This window comes from Meleagris gallopavo, chromosome 11 (assembly GCF_905368555.1).
Source record: "Meleagris gallopavo chromosome 11, MGAL_WU_HG_1.1, whole genome shotgun sequence".
NCBI lineage: Eukaryota > Metazoa > Chordata > Aves > Galliformes > Phasianidae > Meleagris > Meleagris gallopavo.
In genome coordinates this window covers 10,886,290-10,900,164 of record NC_139414.1, presented here as the reverse complement: position 1 = coordinate 10,900,164, position 13,875 = coordinate 10,886,290, and the positions used below count along the sequence as shown (strand labels likewise).

At 35.4% G+C, this 13,875-nt stretch overlaps 1 protein-coding gene across 1 annotated transcript in view; it reads left to right on the top strand.

Annotated features, from left to right (window-relative positions):
- The window catches only part of PLOD2 (procollagen-lysine,2-oxoglutarate 5-dioxygenase 2), a 48,029-nt gene extending 35,101 nt beyond the window's left edge, over positions 1 to 12,928 (top strand). Inside the window, exons 11-20 of the mRNA XM_085232786.1 lie at positions 2,494 to 2,598; positions 3,972 to 4,097; positions 5,209 to 5,350; positions 6,537 to 6,599; positions 7,938 to 8,051; positions 8,436 to 8,501; positions 9,443 to 9,547; positions 10,423 to 10,569; positions 10,788 to 10,913; positions 11,751 to 12,928. Coding sequence (XP_085088912.1) covers positions 2,494 to 2,598; positions 3,972 to 4,097; positions 5,209 to 5,350; positions 6,537 to 6,599; positions 7,938 to 8,051; positions 8,436 to 8,501; positions 9,443 to 9,547; positions 10,423 to 10,569; positions 10,788 to 10,913; positions 11,751 to 11,906 — 1,150 coding nt within the window. The 3' untranslated portion in view covers positions 11,907 to 12,928. The remainder of the gene's footprint in view (positions 1 to 2,493; positions 2,599 to 3,971; positions 4,098 to 5,208; positions 5,351 to 6,536; positions 6,600 to 7,937; positions 8,052 to 8,435; positions 8,502 to 9,442; positions 9,548 to 10,422; positions 10,570 to 10,787; positions 10,914 to 11,750) is intronic.
- The last annotated feature ends 947 nt before the right edge of the window (positions 12,929 to 13,875 follow it).

The window sequence follows — 13,875 nt, the reverse complement described above, 5'->3', positions numbered from 1 at the left end:
CAGTTTTGGGTTTCAGTCTCAGCATTTTGAACTTTCAGTGTTGCAAAAGAAATACAACTTTCCCACCCATATCTGATTACAATAGCTTCCAGTTGTAGTAATTGTGGTGATGTTACCTAAGCCTGAAATGCAAAACTAAAGGTTAGTGCTTTATCTATTCCATGGCTACGCTTATTTGTTTGTAGTGATAGTGATAGGAGTTCTGCTGGGAGGAGCAATGGCTCTGGCTGGGATAGTGGTGGCAACGTCTGTCCATGTCATCCAGGCACCTTTTCTGTCAGAGTTCTTTCTGAGGCCTGAATGCTCTCCCATTGACTCACAGTCCACGTCTAGAGCTGTACTACCAAACTGAGAGGCATATGAAAATGATAAATTGCTAATTCAAATTATATCTAAACAAGTTACAAATGACTTAATGCTAAAGAAATTGGGTAGACAATGTGTTCCCCCTATGAAGAGGTAAGGAGATCTCAGGGGAAGGTATAATGTGCAGAACAGTGATTTTGATCCTTCTTAGATGAAGTCAGAGTTCTGGATGGGCTGGTGTTTGTCAGTAAAATTAATCATTTTTCTGACTGCAAAATACTGTAAGCTAATCTGCTGAGCTTCAGATTTCCAACAAAATACCTTCGTGTTCTGTTAAATTTACTAAATCTACACAATTGCAGCCCTGATAAAAATAATATATATTTTTGTATTTATACCTATAATATATTTAGTATTCTTGTTTATAAAAGTTGAAGTTGGAGCTTTCACTCTGATTTGTACTGTAGCTACATTTCCAGACTATTTACGGTAGTAATGCTTTTAATGACTTCTCAGTTTATTTTTGAATTACCAACTCCAAGTACTTAGACTGAAACTTTTAATTTAGGGTTTTGTTTGTTTGTTTGTTTGTTTATTTTTTAAATTAAGATGTGAGTAAAGAGCAGAAGTTTTGTCAACAGTAAGCACATTGAAAGAGATTTTGTAAAAAATCTCTGGTTATTTAAAAAAGGGCAGAAGCTGAAGGAAGGACCATACACTTTGAAATAATGTGAACAATGGAACAATTTTCAGTTGCATTTGCTTACAAAAAAATACAAATCTCTTCTGTTTGTTTGTTCTCATTGCTGATAATTAAAAACATCAATTCTATTCATATATTTGTAGCACAGATGATACTGCAGCTTTTGGAAAGGTTTGTCAGTGTTGTGGCTGAAACTCCGGACCAGCGCAGAGCTGTCACTCTCAGATTTAGGTTCCTCATTAGTGGAATGGGGATAGGGATGCTGGATATTTCTGGAATGAATTTAACAACTGATGTCAAGTGCAATATGAATGGCTACTACTAATAATTGTAATTATGCTAATATAAAAAACAGGTGAATCGCATTCAGTAGTTGTAAAGCTTTGAATAGAATTTGAAAATGCCATAAAGACTTAATTGCTGGGCTGTGTTATGGCAGGAATAAAACCTGCCAGTTTCAATTGGGGCAATTATGTGAGAAAGTGCTGATTAAGGAACAGTGGTCATATAAGCATGTATTCATAAGACAGGAAACTTTCAGCAAATATGTTAGTTAAGGCAAATCCAGACACTGAGCAAAGATTTATGCAACGTATCTGTGTCCAAACACTGGCTTTTGTAGCAATGAGAATGCCACTTCTGTCACTTCAATATTTTAAAAATTTGCTTCAAGTCATTATTACATCTTGAGTGACTGAGTTTGAAGAGAAGAGATTGCTGAAATTTCTGGAGTAAAAAAGCCCTACCTTCTACCATAATTTCCAGAAAGTCATAAATCCAAAGTCCTTTAAGCATAAGAGCATTTGATTATCAAGAAGTCTTTTGTTTAATAAACCATAGAGGAGATGTACTAAGTGCTGACCTGCTAGGTTAGGCAGTGGGAGGGAATGAAGGAGACGCAAACAGGGAACCATGCCAGCAGTCACTGACTTGTATGTAGTCTGTCACATCCACCATTTGTCACTTCTCCTGAAGTGACAGAGTTCTTTTTTGTTGCAGAAAACCAATCAGAAATGATCAAGTCAAATAGAACTTGAACTAAAACTATGTTTGTAGACATTTTACAGCATGAAAGTAAAGCAATGTGAACACTCAAAGCTGCGATGGAATTAATGCAAGTTCAGTGAATTATATTGGGGAGAACAGACAAAATCAATAATCTCATTTGCATGACAGAAAAGCTGCTGCTTTAGTATGACTTGAGGAGTTGTTCCACTTTCTCAAAAGTCCATTTGATCTTCTACCATTCTGTTGATGTAGGGAGGCTGAATTCATTCTACTCTGCTGTTGCCTAACAAGTGTACCCTGCCATATGCATAGATTTGTGCTCCATCTATCTTACATTATGGTGTCTTTCTTTGACTGTTGTAGTACATGTATTAAAGGGCTGTTTATGAAATGCACAGCTATGGTATTTGTGCATTTGGCATTTGTGAACCTCTTCTGGAAACATGTGAGGTAACCATTCTTTTTTGTCTTTTTAGGGACCTTTGTCGCCAGGATGAAGCATGCGAATACTACTTCAGCATAGATGCAGATGTTGTACTGACAAACCCAAAGACTTTAAAGATACTGATAGAACAGAACAGGTGTAGTATATTTCCTGAATTTACAGAAATTCTTTGAACTTGAAATGATTCTCTGGGGCCCTTGCAGAGAAGATAAAATCCTGTCTGTTCTTGCAGATTTAGATCCTCTTTGTTTACCTGTGATATTTGATTGCCATGGCCCAACAATTCATTAAGTGTTTTGTTTCTGTCAGGCAGCAATTGCTGATAAGAATTTTAGATGCTTCAAAGTTGCTAAGGCAAAAATGGTATTGTATAAACAGGTTTTATGAAATGAGTTAGGGTCTCAGTAACTAGTGATTTCAAAGTTATACACATAATTACAACAACAACAAAACAAACAAAAAAAAAACCAACCTCAAAACACAAACCTGTAGTTTACTGCTACCGGTAATGTTACTTTTTTTTTAGAAACATAAGTGTGATACAGTAGTAGACATGTTTTCTTGAGATTAAACATCTGTAATGACCTGTTTCTACTCACTGTGGTATGATATCTGAAGTCGTGCTAAGTTGTGACTTTGCAGCAGCTTTTGGCAGGGTGCAGCCAATGTAAATGCTATTTGCTATACAGCGTGCAGAGCGTGGCCAGCTGATATTCCACCTGGGGCATCCTGATCCTGTCTCACTAAGCACCATTGCTGTGGGCATCACAGCTTTCCTCTGGTCTATGGCCACGTGTCTGGTAATCCAATCTGGGCACTTCAGTCTTGCCATTCAGTTGTTCCCCTTGTTACATTAGCAGTGTTTGCCTCTTGGCAGCAAATCTAGTATCTCAGTGTCTCACAGAAAGGTGAAAGGGAGAAAGGATGGATTATTGGTGAAGGTGTGGCTGCCAGTCCTTTGTGTTGTGTTCCTTGTAATATTTACTGCTGTAGGAAGAGATGGTAAAAGCCAGACGTACTAGGTGGAAGAAACAAAAACCTTGCAAAATATACCTACTAGTAGATACCCCCTGAAACAAAGAGCTTTTTTATTCTTTGTGTTCTTTTGGACTTCCCTGTTTTGACACTAAATTTTGGGTAGCTAATTTTCAGGCTGAAGTAACTTTTGTACCTGAAGTTTCACCACTTTTATTTTAATATTCTTTTCCTTGTCTCTGGCATTGTGATTCTTTTTATGCTACCATGCTGTGGGGAGTATTTCTTGGCTGACAGAAATACAAGCTGCTTCTGCTTTATAGGAATCATTGCTTCTGTTACGGTGATGTTATTTCTGGGCTGTAGGGGCTCGAATAGTATTTCTTTTTTTGCAGCTGAAATTCAGAATAGCTGCTCCAGGGTTTGATAGTCACTGGTGTTTGGACTACACTCAACAAGTCAGAAAAGTTGGTATTTTTTTACATATGTTCATATTACAATTCATATCTTTTTACTGAATATGCTATTTCACAGAAAGATAATTGCTCCGCTTGTAACTCGTCATGGGAAGCTTTGGTCCAATTTCTGGGGTGCTTTGAGCCCAGATGGCTACTATGCTCGTTCAGAAGATTACATTGATATTGTCCAAGGGAACAGAGTGTAAGTAACTTTAAGCTGATTTTTAAAGTCAAGGGATTAATGTATGGTTATTAAGAACATTTTCTTACATTTTCATACTATCTTGTGTTATTTCTGAGAAGTCTAAAGTTAGTTGCAGTCCAGTATTCCGCTGAAGCAATGTATTTAACATGACAAGCTATTACTAATGGACATAGTGATGACTAGTACCTATCCGAGTGTCTGGATACTCTACTCTGCAAGTACACAATGCAGAAAATGGCAAAGCAGAGAAATAGGAAAAAAAGAAAAACTGTACCATAGGAACTTTAGTCAAAATAAATGATTCTTGCATTCATCAAATACTTTTTGAGGCCATTATTTAATCAGTGCAAAACTGAATGACTGTAATTTCTTTGTTCTTGTGTTGTTTCTTATATCCTATCTCAGGTATATTCCATATATTCTCTTGACAAACATTTTCATTGCATAGCTTTTAGATTTGTCCTTCCGTAAGCTTTTCTTTTCCATGAATGATGTTTTCATTGCCTTGAAAGAACAAAAAGATCTGAAACAGACTGACTGCTTGAAAAGGACTGGATTGTTCTCAACAGCACTGAAGGATGTGTTCATGGCACAGGAGGCTTGGCTCTGGGGGGAGGGGATCTGTAAAGCATGCATTATAGCAGCACTGCTTTGTTGTTGATATTGGCCCAACTCACATAAATATATGGCCTGCTGTGGTCAGCGGGTGTTTGTGTGAGGAGGTCAGAACAGCTATACTTAAGCTCATTAAAAATTATGTTTTAGAATTATTTTATCCATCTGGCAGCATAGAATAATATTATAATATAGAAGACTTTGCCTTAAATCTGGAAACACAAGGTACGTTTGTAGTTAAAACTCACTTTAGGGAATTTGACCTTTTTATTTTTTATGACAATACTTTGTAAAAATTGAATTGCTGCCTATGCCTGTGTTTGAGATTTGATTTCTTACTGTCCAGCTGTAGTTTTTCAGATGTCTTGGGAACATTTCAAATTTGTTGCCTTGAAACTTGCTTTGTCTTGTCAGCAAATACAGAGATGCTGAGTTAGTGGAATGTAGAACAAAATACTTTTTGCGGCTTTAAATTATTTCTTTTCTGTTACAGAGGAGTATGGAATATACCTTATATGGCTAATATATACTTGATTAAGGGCCAAACTCTCAGATCAGAGATGAAAGAGAAGAACTACTTCATGCGTGATAAGCTGGATCCTGATATGGCTCTCTGCAGGAATGCCAGGGAAATGGTAAGGTGTATCTATAACGATTTGCTTTTCAAATGCACAGAGACTACTTTGTGTCTTGCTACACGTGGTTGCTTTGCTTGATTGGTATTAGATTTTATATTACTTCTAATTCAAAGTACTGGCCAATTTTTGTGACATGAAACATTTTTAGATGTATTTGTTCAAATTGTTGAGTGTAAGTTTTTTCCAATGTTGGTACACTGGTTACATAGTGGTTTTTTTAAACTGAAATGTCCTGTTGAGGTTAAAATACCTTCCTAGTTGGAGCAACCTCAACGGGATGAAAGAAGACTCAGCTTCTCTGCTCTGTATGATTTGAAATTTATCACTGCATGTAGAATGTCTTTATGTACACTTTCACAGAATAAAAAACTTCTAGCAGATTAAATTGGAGCATTCTGCAATGTAAAATTTTAAAATAATAATGGACAATGTTGGTATAAAAAGCCTGAGTGATTCATGAAATGGTAGGAATCTTCTTGGAGTACAGGAGTTACTCCTTAATTCTTCCAGGTTAGATTAAATCTGTACCAGAAATTTGTTACTTTGAGCTGTAAGTAATGAGAGAAAGTTTATTTGTACTGTAAAAATATGAATATGTAAACCCACATTTCTACTGATATTTACACTAGTTTCAGCACAGAAACAAATAAGAGCTAAACCAGACCTATTTCCAGACACTATAGCATTGAAAAATAATTTTGCTGAATTGAACAAGAAAAGTTGGCAAGTATTAATTTTTTTTATTCCCTCATAACAAGGCATGATTTCTTTTGTTTGTACTGATTCCTCAGAATGTTCCCATCCAATTCTCTTGTATTCAAACCTTCTCAGCATCAGTTATTGCAAACCTGTGCTTCCCATCTGCTCGTTCAACTAATCTGACTGTGGCTCATCAGAAAACGGCTTTCTCCTTTTTTTTTTTTTTTCCCCTCTCAGTCTGTGCTGTAAGATGGTTCGGTACGTGCTTGTTTTTGTATTGCAGCAGATAAGAAGGGGCTGGTGGAAATAGCTTTGACATGTACATTGTGAGCTTTGCTTGGAGATGCATGTTGTCTGTAAAGGCGTATCAGCTTTTGTCAGAGGCTGCTATTTCCCTGTTGTAACTGTGGAAATCTAGTAGTTCTTGGACAAACAGAGAAACTATGTATCAGAAAACTGATGTGATGATTCTCCTTCATTTTAGACATTACAAAGGGAAAAAGACTCCCCTTCTTCGGAAACATTCCATATGCTCAGACCCCCAAAGGTGTTGCTTTATTTTTTGTTTTAAATCGTTAGTTCTTATTACATACAGTGTTGTTTTACCACAGGAAGATCCTTCTCCTCTGTCCTTATTCCTCACAAAATATCACTCCATCTTTCTCTTCGGTCTTGTTGGGTTCAAATTAGCACCAGGAACAGTTTCTTTACGACCAACTCCAAGTGACGTAGGCTGCTTATTTCCCCAGGGAGGTTTCTCATTGCTAAGGTCAAGATGTGCTAAAGCTGTGTTCCAGTGGATAAAATTGATTCAATAGTCCTAGTAAAGCTCAAATGGCAAGCAGGTCAGCCAGGGCCCCTCGGTAAACATAGAGCTTTTGTGAAATCGGTGTCATTTAGACTGTTTTTTCTGAGCCAGACCCTCCTTATTCTCCCTGCTGCAGCTACTTTATGATTTCATAGGTGCCCAAAACAAGGCACGTCGTTAACAATCATTATCATTCTAACAACTTGACTCTCTTTCAGAAAAAAGAATAGATTAAAAATAAGAAAATATCCAAGGGGGGATGCCTTCTTGCCACAAATCTTGATCGCAAATGCTTCTGAAATAAAATTTGAATCTGAAAAGCGGCGAATAAAATAAATATTCAAGTTCCTTAAAAAAAAAAAAAAAAAGTAAAAAAATAACACCAACAAATCACAAAACCACCCTATTTTCTGCCGTCAGTTCTAACCAAATGAGTTTTGTTAATATCTTAATAGTTTGATAATGAAACTGTCTTACCACACTTTATATCCTGCATATAATTTTCCAGTATTTGCTAAGGGGAACATACTTCAAAGTGCTCACTTATTTTGCACCCTGATCTGAGAATTCTTGTATTCTGTATTTGCCAACACCTTTTTATTTCAGGCACCAGAAGAATCATGTAGTGAATACTCTGAAATATGTTTCTTGTTCTGCTTTCCATTACTTTTTCTGTTAGCTTGTTTTTTCAGTATCTAAGCAGAAACTATACTTTTCTTCATCTGTTTGAGAATAGATGCTGCCACTGTGTCTGCTTAGGTTTTCTGGAAAACAAGCAATCACTTCACTTCTGTTTTCTCTTTTCTTTGTTTTTGCATTATGAAGAATATATGCTTTGGTTTAACTTGCTTAATGAATATATTCAATCAATGCTTATAAACAAGAAATCATGAACTCTAGTTTGTGACTACTGTGAACCATTTGAAGATTTAAGACACTTAATGAACAACACTTGTATAATTTTTTTGTATGGATGTGACATATTTTATTAAAGAATTTCAGGCATAGAGACTTATAAAACATTGATTTTGCTAGGATGGACAGTTTTGCTAATGATGTTTTCTCTGTTTGATATAGGGTGTTTTCATGTACATTACGAACAGACACGAATTTGGAAGACTTATCTCCACAGCCAATTATAACACCTCCCACTACAACAATGACCTCTGGCAGATATTTGAGAATCCTGTGGTATGTTCCTTACTATTGATTAGAAAGTTATTTATTAAAAAACAAACAAAAAACAACCTTATATCATTAACTATTTTGGAGTTAAAGATTTTACATGGAAAATATTTAAATAAATAGCGCACAGCATACATCTAGTGCAATAAATGGTGTTCTCTACCACCCATTTAATATCAATTAATCAATTACCGATTACAACTGTAATGACAAATGGTCCTGATGTAACAGTTTTCACAATTTAGGTATGATGAGATCCAGTTCTTCTATGATAGTAAGAAATGGTTTAATTGTTTCTTGTGCTTTCAGTAGGGCACGTGAACAGAATAAAAAATGATTTTCTTCTTTCATTTGAATGAATTCTGAATATTTTAAAATCATTCTTTTCAGGACTGGAAGGAAACTTACATAAATCCCAACTATTCAAAGATCTTCACTGATAATATAGTAGAACAGGTGGGTGTAAATACTCTTTGAAAGAGGCAAGTAGTAATAGTTGTATTTGTGAGACTGACGTAATAAATTAGCATACAGCAATTGTTTCCATGCTAATGCTATTTTAGTTTGTGGCTGAACAGTTTGAGGTTTTGGACCTCTAGTGAATTTGTCACTGAGAAAACTGAGATGAGAGAAGTCCAAAAAATAATTGCTATATTGCTCAGGATAATGGAATTGTTCAAGTAATTGCTTTTTTCGAAGTGAAATTGTAATTAATTCATTAGAACAAGCTAGTACAACCAGCAGAAAACTTAATTTTTGTTAAGAGATTGCTATTGCAAAGCCAATGTAAGGCAAGCTCTTAAATATGCTTTTCTTGCAGGATTGTTTTTCTGCTTTGAATTCTGTAAGGTCTGTAGCTATGAAGGCTTTTGCTGGCTACTTAAGTCTTTTTCTGGCTGGCTGGCTGCTTTCACGCAGCTTATCTGTGAATAGCACTTCCAAGATAATTCTTGCACCAGCCTTAGACACTTATTTCTATGTCAATTATCACAATCATTTAATGAACTTTGTTTAATTAAGAAGCCAGGATAAATTGCTTTTGTATTTAAAAGCATACTAATTTTGAAAGTATTTTTCTTAATGAGTTATCACACAATGCACAGAATATTCGGGTACATTGACAGAGTTGATAATGCTGGGTTATGACTTACAAGGTAGCTCTTAGTTTTTGCTTCATTCTGTCAGAGTACAGTTGTGGACAAAGTCAAAATTTAATTATTTAAATGTGTCCAAATTAATACACAGAAGAGAACTGCTGATTTTTTAATTTTTTTTTTAAGTGACAGAAAAGTGAAAATGTCCTTGAAATGAGATGCTTAGCAATTGAAAACAAACTTAACTGTTCTAACAACTTCACTGTAAGAGATTAACGTAGATTTCATTTCATCTTTCCATAGCCGTGTCCAGATGTTTTTTGGTTTCCCATATTTTCTGACACTGCTTGTGATGAATTGGTAGAAGAAATGGAACACTTTGGACAGTGGTCTGGTGGAAAACACCAAGTAAGTGTCAGCCTTTATAAACATGTCCTTACTAAGAGAGTACATTTATAACAAGCCACAGCATGCTGCAATAAACAAAGTGTCCAAGAAATGCTAATAACCTAAGACATCTGCTGTGTAGAGTAAAATACTGAATTTTGTCTGCCATGCAGTTTGATGTTTAGTAGATTTAGAAACATCCTCAGTTAACCTTGAACTAGAAAATTCAGACACTAACAGCAACAGCTGCTGTAGTAGTTATCCAAGTTATCCAGCGGTGGCTGGTCTTTGATAATTCTTCTGACTTTCTCTAAGGTCTTGATTTATCAGACTGGTCCCTTGAAGCACGTATCCACAGACATTGTGAAGTACTGTGTTAGTACTTGCACCGAGCTTGAAGTATTAACTACTGCTTAAACCAAAGTTTTGAGAACAGGAACATTTGTCGTTTTCACAAATACTTGGAAGGAGATGAATTACAGTCAGGGTTTTACTGCAGGTTGGAGCCCCCAGAGAAATTTTTTTTTTAGCATACTTTTAAGATAAAAGTATTTTAACATGTTTATTATCATGACGAGTTGATGCCTGTACTCTCATCTAACTTCTATTGCATCTACGTCTCAATAATTAAAAATGGTACTCTAGTGAAACCCTTATTTACAGGCAGTACGTCCCAGTATTGACTCACCTTCTAAGAACTGCCCAGTTCTTGCCCACTGATATCTCAGCAATTTATATCATGGCAGTTGGCTTGAGATTATTGTGCATCAAGCTCAGATACGCCCACTAAAGCATTACTCTGCAGTTTTGTGATTCTGCAGATTCTACATATTTGTAGAAGTGCCAGAAGCATTCCATGCTCATATTTCAAAGCTATTTATGGTGTTTTTTGTTAGGACAGCCGTATTTCTGGCGGTTATGAAAATGTCCCAACTGATGATATCCATATGAAGCAAATTGGACTGGATAACGAATGGCTGCACTTCATAAGAGAGTTCATTGCACCAGTAACATTAAAAGTGTTTGCTGGTTATTATACCAAGGTACGTGTTTAAAAGTTGCAGATAATCTCTGAATGGAATAAATAATTCTAAGTATTTTATTGAACTGTATGCTTTGTTTGGTGAGTTAACAAGTGATGTAGCAGTATTACAGATGAGTGTTGTTCTTAACTGGGTTTTAAATAAGCAAAGAAAACCCACAGCCCTTTGTGTGACAATGAAGTTCACATGTTGAAGTCTGATTGTATATTTTGTTTCAGGGATATGCTTTATTGAATTTTGTTGTAAAATATAGCCCTGACAGACAACGATCGCTCAGACCTCATCACGACTCCTCTACATTCACAATCAACATTGCACTCAACAAAGTAGGAGAGGATTTTCAAGTAAGTTGGCAAGTTATTTATTGAGCTAAAAAACGTCATCCTTTAAGTATCTAATATCGTTTCCAAACAAGAACCCAAACAGACATGCTTAAAGACAGTGTTGAAGGGGAAAATATGTGCAACACAAATTGAGATATACTATTGAGTAGTGTTTTGGAGTACTAAACTTTCTCAGTTGCAGGATCCATACCTGCTGATGCAGTCAGGTTGAATTAGTGAAAAAGGCTTCAGAAGGTGCTGGGAAGAAGTTTAAGAAAAACTTCAGAGATGTTCTTTTTTAACATTTTTGAAACGCTTCATCTTTTTGCAGTAGAAAGCAATTGTTTCAAATATTTAAAATATTACCAGGTTGAATAAGCTTCTCTTTACAGCGTCCTTTTTTTAAATATGTTTCCCAGACTTCTTCCTTTAGAAAACACCACTTCAGTTTGAAACTGACAGTTGGAATAATTTATTTAAAATTTATTTAAGTACTGTCCTGGGTGAAGGTGGACGTTGATTTGCTCCATTCTTGTATTGCGTACAATACTGTTATTGATGAACTGTTCCTCAGAGATGCTGATTGAAAGAGTTGATATCCAGAGAGTGTTAAAGAAAATCAAAAGGAAACCTTTTTTTGTTGCTATATCCTGCTTGTTACTTACTGTTCTGAAGGTGATGTCATTTTAATAACATTGCTGCGGTGTTTTCTTTTTCCTTTGCTTTTTGAATAAAATGGACAAATCCTAAAAAGTCTATTATTAATAATTGTGGATAAATATAAAGAATCTAGTCAATGAAAAACACAGGTAAATGAGCGTAGTGATGTGGTTCTTTTTGTTTTTATTTTTGCTACAGGGAGGTGGATGTAAATTTCTTAGGTACAACTGCTCCATTGAATCACCAAGGAAAGGATGGAGTTTTATGCACCCAGGAAGACTTACTCATTTACATGAAGGACTTCCTATCTTGAATGGCACAAGATACATTGCAGTATCATTTATTGACCCTTAATTTTATTGTTTTGCCCTCTTCAACATCAGTGTTCGGTTCCTTACATAAACATTTATTTATAGTTTTCTTCTGGAAGATGGTGATACACGAAGTTACTGTTCTCAGACAGCAATGTTATTTTGGGCTAAAAGAATGAAAAAACAAACTGTTTTTAAATTGTTGAAGATTTCTCAATATGTGCTCTGAGCCTTGAGTTACAAAGTAAACGTGTCCTGCTTATTTTTCCATTCTGCTGTCTTGAAGAATAGGTAAGGAAGGAAAATGGAAAAATATTTTATAATTAATTCTTCCTTTGTTGGGAAAAAAACATTCTAGATACAAAATTACCTGAAAAAATTATTGTGGTTTCCATTCTGTAAGTGACACACCTGAAGTTGTGTGGTATGTGTATTTGGTACCAATCGATTAAAAAACACAGCATAAAAACAGTATGGAGTGGATGTCATATACAGTCATTGGGAGTTAAGCAATAATTCCATCAGCTGGCATATACTGAAGGGAAAACAGCTTGGTAACATGTCTTCTTAATTCATTTTCATCGTTAGAGGAGAAAAAAAATTGCAAAGAAGGAGTAACAAATAATTTAGCTAAGAAAAAAATGTTTTCATCATTTGTTTTAAGAACTCATCTTCTTGGAAATTTATTTTTCTTCACTAAGTGACCTTCCTTTCAAATGAGTTATTTTTCTAAATGTGTAATTGCACCCAATTGATGCTGGAAATTTGATGTTTATTTTCACAGAGCTGACAAATTCTAATAGCGGGATATTTTGTAAAGACAATTTTCTATTATTTAAAATTACTTGAATTTTCTATCAGGAAAATGAAATTGCGGAAGCCTCTTTTAAATCGAAGGATCTTAACTTGCCATTTGTTTTAAAGAAATCCGTTTAAAATAATCCTACTGTATCTACTGTTTGTAATTTAAAGAAACTTGAAGCAAACTATCTCAAAGTCTACCTTGCCAAAATGCACAACGTGTTGGAAAAACTTGTGAAAAATAAAAGGTAATTTTAAATTAAATGTAACAGCTTGTTACTTGACTGTATTAAGTAGTTCTTGCATGTTGCCATTGTTCTTAGTGTAATTATATTTATTGCTAAATATTTTCAAAGGAAATGTAGATATGTTTGGATTGCTAGGAGTTTCTTGAAGTGTTGTCAGGCTTCAGCCCATTTGCTGTGTTATTATTAAGTTGCTTCTGTTAGCTAATACAAACGCACCAAAGACAAACAGGTATATCATATCACAACCGGAGTTGTGTTGAACTTTCAGAAGCACCCCAGCAGGGTGGATGTTTCTCATCTTTTTTCTTTCTTGAAGTAGAGAAGTTGTTGATAATCTGAACAGATCACTTTTACGTGCTAATATTTTATGACGCTTCATATCAGGTTTCCTAAACAAAAGTTCTGTTTGGAGTTGATAGAGGAGTGAGATTATTCTACTACCCCAAAATAGCCTGTCTGCTTATTTCCCTGTTTCATTGCTCTTAGGGGAGTAGGTCGTAATGTGACTTGAAGTTACACTGAAGCAATTATGACAAAATGTAGTGATTTCTACAGTACACTCAAGTGAGCTTGTTAAGAATGGTTTCTCACAGGAAATTCTTTGCTTTCTTTTCATTTCTCTTACACTGTCAACCCTTCTCAGATTCAGGCTCGCATTTGGAGATCGATAAATGTATTCCCAACTCTGTTTCTATGCAAGAAACAGCTCTGTCTTATTGAGTGTCTGTGAACATTTAGGTAGCCTGTGCTTAGGCTAATGTTGCAGAGCAGAAAGTCTTTAAGACTTCAGAATGAAAGCAGCTTTTGTTAATTACATCTTTCTAAGCATTTGCCTGCAGTCTGTGAGGCTGACTCAGAACAGGGAATATTTTTACCACTGGAACAGTTAAAGGTAGTTTAGTGTTGTGAGGAGCTGTCTTGAAAAATGAGCAACAAAAGAACAACCAATCCTTTAATGAAAAA